General features: G+C 37.2%; 1 protein-coding gene across 1 annotated transcript; it reads right to left on the reverse strand.

Annotated features, from left to right (window-relative positions):
* Positions 1-710: 710 nt before the first annotated feature.
* On the reverse strand, positions 711-7,786 carry LOC146570219 (hyaluronidase-like). The gene is made up of 4 exons (XM_085283118.1): positions 6,889-7,786; positions 4,549-5,473; positions 3,978-4,067; positions 711-2,527 (listed from the first exon to the last, which is right to left on the reverse strand). The coding sequence occupies exons 2-4, from the start codon at positions 5,461-5,463 to the stop codon at positions 2,198-2,200; spliced, it is 1,335 nt and encodes a 444-aa protein (XP_085139244.1). The 5' UTR covers positions 5,464-5,473; positions 6,889-7,786; the 3' UTR covers positions 711-2,197.
* Positions 7,787-7,960: the final 174 nt, after the last annotated feature.

Here is a 7,960-nt window from a genome sequence, read left to right on the forward strand (position 1 = left end):
TCACTAAGCTCCTCTCGCTGCTCGCGGGGAATTCCTTCCTCACACTCAGGGGATCCAAGGTTCATGATTCGGGACAGGTCCAGGAAATCTATTTACAAAGCTAGCACTAGGAGAACCAGAAGTTTGCAGAGCCGAGCTTTTACTAACATGAGTTACTCAATATTCCAGCGACGAGTAGCTCAGCGCTCCTGCCTTATGAAGAGGCCAGCAAACAAAGTGATGAATCACAGGTGGGTTATTAACTGCAGGTGTGTAGGTGAAGGCGAGAGCCCAACATGAGCTCCGCCCAGGCAGGGCGATAGTACCGCGCGCGAGAAAGCAAAAGCCAAACCAAAATATTTGTAGCCGCGGGGCTGACCGGGCAGGCGCAGGGACTGTGGCAGCTGTTTCAAATCACAGTCTTTCCAAAATCTGACTTTACTTTTCTGGATTAAGTAAAGTCCAACATCATTAATCCAACATCACTAGCTGAAATGCAGCCTCAAAGCACAACAGAGCCTCCTGTGTGTTTTACAGATGGCTGTAGACAATCACTGTTTAACCTCTCTTTTGACCTCCTACTTACTTATTGACAATAATGTTTAGCAAACATTACAAATTTGGTTGTTGTCTAATTTGGCATTCTTCTGCCTTTTATTCCCATTTCCCTTTGTTAAGAATGGCCTCCTGATAACCACCCATGAACTGTGACCATTTCTGATGAAGCTTTAACTATGAATGGATCAGCTGAAGAGCCAGAAACATCTCCCAAATTCTGTATTAGGCCCTTGCTGGATTTTCCTTTTTTCTTAAGGACATGACTTTTAGATCCTGTCCTTCTGTTGTACATTTTTTCATACATTAAAATGGGAATAAATTAAAATAAATTAAAATAAAATGTTTTTACAACATATAATGTGGCTACATATACATTTTAAAAGGAGTTCTTAGCTAAGTTATATTTCTCATATTTCTTTATTTCTTATATTTTGTTTTGTTTTTTCTTTTTCTTGTATTTTGTACACCACAATTGCTTCCTTTAAAAATGTCCAGGCACAAGGACTAGACTGAAAATCACTGAATAAGGAGTCAGTGTCCAAGGAAAATCTTTAAAGACCTTCAGAAAGCCTGGAGAACTTTAAACATTTTTTTAAGGAGTATGGAAAAAATAACATATTTGGTCAGTCATGGGAAAGTTAGGATTAAGGTGCAAATTTATGTGTTGCAAATCATTTTTGTAGGTTGTCACCATTAGTTGTTTTTTTCATAATGTGGCTTAGAAAAATTTACTTTTAATCCCGTTAATAAACCTGGTAAAGTAGCCATATACTTAAAAACATCTATCAAACACAAAACACACTCATTCTCTTTGTGACACTCGTGTTTATTTCATTCATCAAATCATTCTGATTTACAAGCACATGAATAAGATGCTATAGAAGAATGATGTCACTGTTCTGAGGACATGAATATTTGCATGTATTTGTATTGTTGTTGCTCTGCTCATGTCATTTATTAAGGAAACGTCTCCATTTTTTTTGTATTATTTATTATTATTTGTTGATTCATACACTCAGCGGCCACTTCATTAGGTACATCTGTTAAACCACCCCATACTGTTAATGTGTCATCAGCCAATTAGGCCAGCAACTGAATTTAGGTGTGTAGCATGGTCAAGATGACCTGCTGAAGTTCAAACAAAGCATCAGAAGGGGCACTTTTTCTATTCTAACTGATCACTCAAAGCAATTTTAACTACAGACCCCAATTATACACTGATGGATGAATCTGGGCCAGATTCAAAGTTCAAACCTATATGACTGGCCTATTTAAATTCATAAAAAAAAATATGACTGACAGTCCTGCTCAGATGTTTACAACACAGGTAATGTTTAAAAAATGTCTTTCCAAATAGAGTCTTTGTAATGTAACAGACAGACGCTTCATCTACTCAACTTTAGATTAAGGTATATTTTTCAAAATTCAGTTTAGTTGAGCTGAGTTTAGTTTAATTAAGGCCCATTTACTTTTAAATAGTTAAAACTGAAGTTTAAAGTATAGCTTGTCTTAACAATTATTATTATTGTTGTTGATGTTGTTGTTATTAGTATTAATAGCACTATGTTTTGAGGGAATCATTTACTTACATTCCTTTCTGTTTTTGGAAAATAGATGAATGATAGATAATCACATGAACGAATTCTACTTTCCTCACACATTAAATCCAAATGAGTTTCATGGTGGTTGGGTGTACTAGTTTGGGAGAACAGTTCCGCCCTGCGTAGCACTGACAGGTAAAGTTTTCAGCCCAGGCACTGAGGTCAGCAGCAGAAGGGAGGCCAATAGCCACATACTTCCTATCAGCTCGTATGATGTGGAAATGGGTGGGGTTTAGGTGCAGGTAGTGGCGAGAGTTGTTGCTCTTCCGGACACAGCGGCCCTTCCCCTGACACAAGACTTCGCTGCAGAGCTTGGCGGCTGCAGTCACATTAGCAATGTAAGGGTTCAATGTGGATCTCAGGTACTTGGACAGAGCATCACAGGACGCCTGCAAAGACAGGAGTTTATATGAGAGGTTCAGGTGTTCAAAAAGTATGTACAAAAAAAATCTTAGAACTTCAAGATGAATGTCAGCTAAAATATTTTATTGGGGTAATTAAAGTCCAAATAAAACATATTGCTTAATGGATGTTTGTGTCCAAAGGAGGAACGTCAACTGGACTGAGAACACGGATAGTGGCAGTAAGACCATCTAAATGGTCTGTTTTATTCTTAATTAGAATTTGCATTCAGTTGTGCCACTTTAAATTGGTTGTAAGACAATAAGATATTGTGATTGTGTGAACATCAAATGACAAGAAAAAGATATACCAAATCAAAAAGCGGCTGCAGCAAATGAAGCTGCAATACCTCTTTCACATGTCTGGTAAACACAGATAAACAGTCACAACTGTTAGTTCCTCTTAAGAGAGGAAACAAAGGCATGTTAATTATTTGTTGATGCAAGGCTGGCCAGTTGTGTTCCTGTTTTCAGACCTGTGAAGAGTTACTAATATAGAGTTTTTATGGCTAAAGACAAATGCAGAAACTTCGGGTGGCTCGTGTGATACTTGAAGTCTTTTCTCTTCTCATGAAACAAACAAACACTGGATTTGCAATGTTGAGAAGGAATCACATTGCTCAGCTGGTAGATTTTTAATGCTGACGTGTCAATATTGTGTTGAGTTAGAATATCCCTTAACCTTCCTGCCTTCTTGGGACCTTTTTGTGCCACTGCTATGTGTTAAATGGCTGCCATTTCCACTGTGTTCAGTGGAATATAACCAAACTTGCCACAGGATAGTTTTTACCTGTCAATGTTAATATTCCAGTGTGAATTCCTTAAATCAGCCTAAAATGGCTGAGCAGCAGAAATCCCCACACCCATTACCCTGGGGACCATTTTCTGCCCATTGACTTCCATTATAAACGCTATTTTTCAACCCCAAATTATCATCATATGATTTTATTTTTTCTTCTTTTCTTGGATGTCAATGAAGACTCAGGGCCTTGAAGTTTTAATTTTTAAATTGCAAAAAAAATGCAAAAAAAATAATGGCAGGTCAAAATGTATGTTGGTGCCAATCTTTGGTCCATCTAAAGGCCTACTTATAATGACAATCACATATTACTTCAACTGGTTTTTTGTGGAAATATTTAGTTTCGTTTTTTGGTTTTTGGGGCTTATAACACAGGGCGCTCATGTAATAACACTGGGATTTGAAGGGTTAAAACAACGAAAATATAATTAAAACTTTACATGAATATTTCAGGGAGAAGTAGTTTTACAAGGTTGGCTAATTTAAAGTGGAATAAAATATGGATATATGGTCTTTTTATGGCGTGGCTGACAATGGTCCCTAGGGTGATGGGTGTGAGTTTTTTAAAGGATGGCAGGAGGGTTAATGATAGGAGATCTGATCAAAACATCCAGTAAATATCAGTAAGCTGTGAATTACCTTGTTGTTGTAGTCTCTGGCACCTCCCCATATTATGACCCCAGAAGCTCCAAGTGCTGCAGACTCTCCGATCGTGCTGATTAGATCTCTCTGAAAGAGCAGGAACGAAACTTTTTTTTTTAAATAAAAAGGCTCAAAGTAATTTAATGCCCTATCCTCGAGGCCCCCAAAACACCCCCCAGCTTCTCTCTCATTCACATCTTTTAGAATCCAGTATAGAAAACCTATAGATAAACCTTGGTAGAGTTGATATAAGGTACTACAAACTGTTCAAAGTGAATGAACTCCAAACCTTTATCACATTAGAGTTCTAAATTGAGGCCTTCATTCTCCTTTCAGAGCAGTATTAATTGATGTTTTTATGTCATTTTCAAAAGTTTTTAAAACATAAATCTTCATTTGTTGAGTTGTTTTTCTGTTGTGTTCTTGTGAATGCCTTTTGCTCTTACGTGAGAAATTTAATAACTATTTAGGTTCAAATGACAAAACCCTCATGTGATGGGCTGTTTATTGTAATCATAAAGATGAAGTGAATGATGTGCATAAATGTGATTTTAACACAAACACTCACCCTGGTCTGAAACTTTTTGGTCTGATCCCGGTACAGTGGCCTGCAATAGACATAGACTGGCATAACGTAAGGACGTTTAGGCAATGCTGCCACCCTCAGAGCCTCAAGAACACGGTTACGAACAAAGAGCGCAGCCCGGGGAGAGTTCCTCAGATTCTGGTGAAGGTAGACTGATGGGAAGAGAGCTGTGCTGCGTTCCCACAACCAAAGCATCTGGTTGTTCTGCTTGTGGGTCTTGTGGGAGCACTCTCCCGTGTAGCCAAGCTTGTTCCATCCATAGTTGTAGCAATCAGGAAACAGGTAGAAGCCCCATCGGCGGTTTGGACGCTCACCAGTACCAAGGCTAATGGTTTTTTCCATGAAGTGACGTCCAGCCCGCTGGAACTGTTTCTTTGCCAGTTTAAGAATTTGCTCTAATGATAAAAACGGGAGCATCTGCAGGGTACGACTGATGGACAATTTCTGATAAATGCGTTTTGAACCCCAGTTCTGGTCCCACAGGGGGCGCCAGGATTCCCAGTCAATGACAGCCAGCCCAGGAGAAGAATCCTGGGAGATGTAGTGATTTATTTGTTTTTGGGCTCTGGCCAGGTGCTCTGTCAGGTTGCCATTTTGGGGGACCCCACCGCTGTAGAGCTTATGCTTGACAGAATCAGCTCTAGGGTAATGACCAAGGCGGTCCTCATAGAAGATGGTGAGAAACTGGCCTGGCACAGCTGCGGGTGTCGTCACTGACTGGAAGGCTGCAGTGTCCAACGGGATGTGAAGACGTTTACAGTGCTCGACTGGCGCGTTCCATATAGCCTCAAAGGAATGGTTATTGATGAGCGGTGGCTCAGTTGGAGGTAGGGCAAGGGCTAAGGTGATAGATCCAATTACACAGAAGCCAACAGAGGAGAAGAAGGATGGGGCCATGGTAATAGGTCTGGACAAGCAGGGCAGACAGTGGATAAAAATCAGCAAACATCAACATAAATCACAGCTATTTTTGACAAACTCTGTTTTCTCTATAAAATAACCAAACTCCGTCTTCTTAAGATGGGCTAAAAGTGGGAACTTTTGATCACATTTGAAGTTATTTGAAATATGACTCTCGGTGAAAGATGACTTCATAATTTTTACATCTCAAACAATTAATGGAGAAAACAGTTATTAGATGCTCTATTAGATCATCAGTGGATACAAAATAGTTCTGAAAGAGCTCCACTTGAAGCTGCAAATGTTAAATACTACTTTTATAATATGAATATAACAGGACACAAAGCTGTTTCTGCAGTTAGAATGTAAGATACTTCCTCCATTATTATTTTATGTGTGTGTGAAAGAGAAATACGACATAGCTCTGCTACATGCATGCTCTGTGCTCAGAGCTTAAAATGTCAGCAGTGGCCCCAATTTATGTAAATGATCATTATCAGCAAAACAGGGAAAATTAGAAAATTTTAGGTGCTAGAACGTACACATAAGTGCTTGGAATGATGAACCAAATCTTGAAGTTCACCCAGTGGCTGAACAATCTGCTCTATTCACCTACAGTAGTGTAAGGACACTCCCTGCGTGTTCAGAGTTCAAGTTCACTTGCCTAATCATCATCTGTAGGGGAAAATTTATGAAAACAGACTAATTGTAGTCCCTAACAATTTCATATGTTCATGCCATAAACTTTTATTTCATTATATATTTAAAAAATATTCATATTTATGACTAATTCTAAACAGCATATCATTTTAAAAATGATATTGTGTAGGAGAACTGAACATGTTATCAAGTCATGACTCGAAATGCCATTAATACACATTCTAAAAAATATTTAAAAAAATATGATTTATTTAATTTTAGTGTGACTTACTGATCTCTAACCAGGAACAACAACAAAATAGATTTGGCCTTTTGGACTGAGTCCTTTGCAGTTCTTCTTTTTCCTCTTGATCAATAACCATTTATACTGACAAAATTAACTTTTTGTTTGTGGATGATACTATTTGTAAGCAGCAAAATAGTCATTTACAGTGGATTTGGAATGATAAAAGTGCTAAATAATGATATAAAATAAAGATATTTGTAAAACCTTCCTTCATATTTGGTGTTCAGATAGAGCCCTTGTGAATGTGAATACATATGTTAACTACATTCTGTTTTTGATGTCCTTTTTGCTCATCCTGGTAAATCAATATAAAATTAAAAATGACTCAAGGATTTCGCAGTATATCTGTAAACAAATTGTCCACATTTTAAAAAAATCAAATCTTTTTAATAATATCCTTTATCTTACAAGGTTATCTCACTATTCTTTTCAAATCAGTCAACATTTTTTGGATATAATAGTGTTTTAGCTCCTACCTGTTGCTGTCTTCAGTGGCTTGTCATAATACTTCAGTGTTTCTCAAGTAATTTTTTTGCTGTTTCATATGTCAGAGGAAACAGTTTCTTCTCTCTGGTAGATCCTTATCTAATTAAAATACTAACTGGTGAGTGGTTTTAGGGTGTCAGGTTAGAATAAATGATGCAAAGAATTTGGAAACAGTTTTGGACAAATACAATCAACACTAAGATAATTTAGTGAAAAAGGTTTTTAAAAAGTTGCATATTTGCAAGATGAAAGTAAAACTCAGAGTGCATGAAAAACAGAATGGTAACGAAAGTTAAAAAATAAACAACAAAAGTTAAAACAACAACAACAGCCTGGTTCATGTATAATATTTCTGGTTTGTACTGATTTATCACAAAAATGACACAATGATGGCAACATGTTTTTCATACTTTAGCTTTGTGTCAATTTCATTTGTAAATCAGGAGATTGTAGTGCATATAGTATTTTAGTTACTTAAGGTCTTCAGAGTTTTGACAACATAAATTAATCTTATTTTAACAGAAAAAGTTATTTAAAGTCAAAACTTTTCTGTATAAAAACATATTTGCATACTTATTATTACTTATTACTAAATATTCCGAAACATTTTCTTCGTTCTTTAGAGTTTGTCTCTTAAAAAAAAAAAAAAAAAAAAAAGATTGGATCCAAAGATTGGATCTAGCTGGGACTTGATGTTTGAGTTAAAAGGGCCTCTGAGCAGAAAATATTCTTGCCAGGGCAGTCATCTCACACCAGTGACTCATCATTATCATTAGTTCAGCCTTCTGTTCCTTTTTCTCACTAACTGGGTCTGAGGTTTAATGACTGACTGTAGAAAAGGTAGTCAACGTTTTTCAAGACACAGTTTTTTCATTGTTTGAAAACCTAATATAAAGACAAAGATAAATAATGTCAACGGAACGTGAATCTGCCCCATCAGATTCATATCCAATCTGATCTGGATCAGTAGATGATCCAGTTGGCTGCAACTCAACTCACTAAGCGGAAGATGTTTCTTTGTTACTTCCCCTGAACTCATCACTTTATGTAATAATGGCAGGA

Source organism: Mchenga conophoros, linkage group LG7 (genome assembly GCF_057382185.1).
Source record: "Mchenga conophoros isolate Kocher_MC1m ecotype Shallow Benthic linkage group LG7, M_conophoros_male_GT1.1, whole genome shotgun sequence".
Lineage (NCBI taxonomy): Eukaryota > Metazoa > Chordata > Actinopteri > Cichliformes > Cichlidae > Mchenga > Mchenga conophoros.

Bases quoted from the DNA above. Each gene is read 5' to 3' on its own strand.
- LOC146570219 (XM_085283118.1), bottom strand. From the start codon at position 5,463: ATGGCCCCATCCTTCTTCTCCTCTGTTGGCTTCTGTGTAATTGGATCT. The intron at 4,068-4,548 runs GTGAGTGTTTGT...CTGCTCTTTCAG, and splicing joins CCAAAAAGTTTCAGACCAGG to AGAGATCTAATCAGCACGAT. The intron at 2,528-3,977 runs GTAATTCACAGC...CTGTCTTTGCAG, and splicing joins CCAGAGACTACAACAACAAG to GCGTCCTGTGATGCTCTGTC.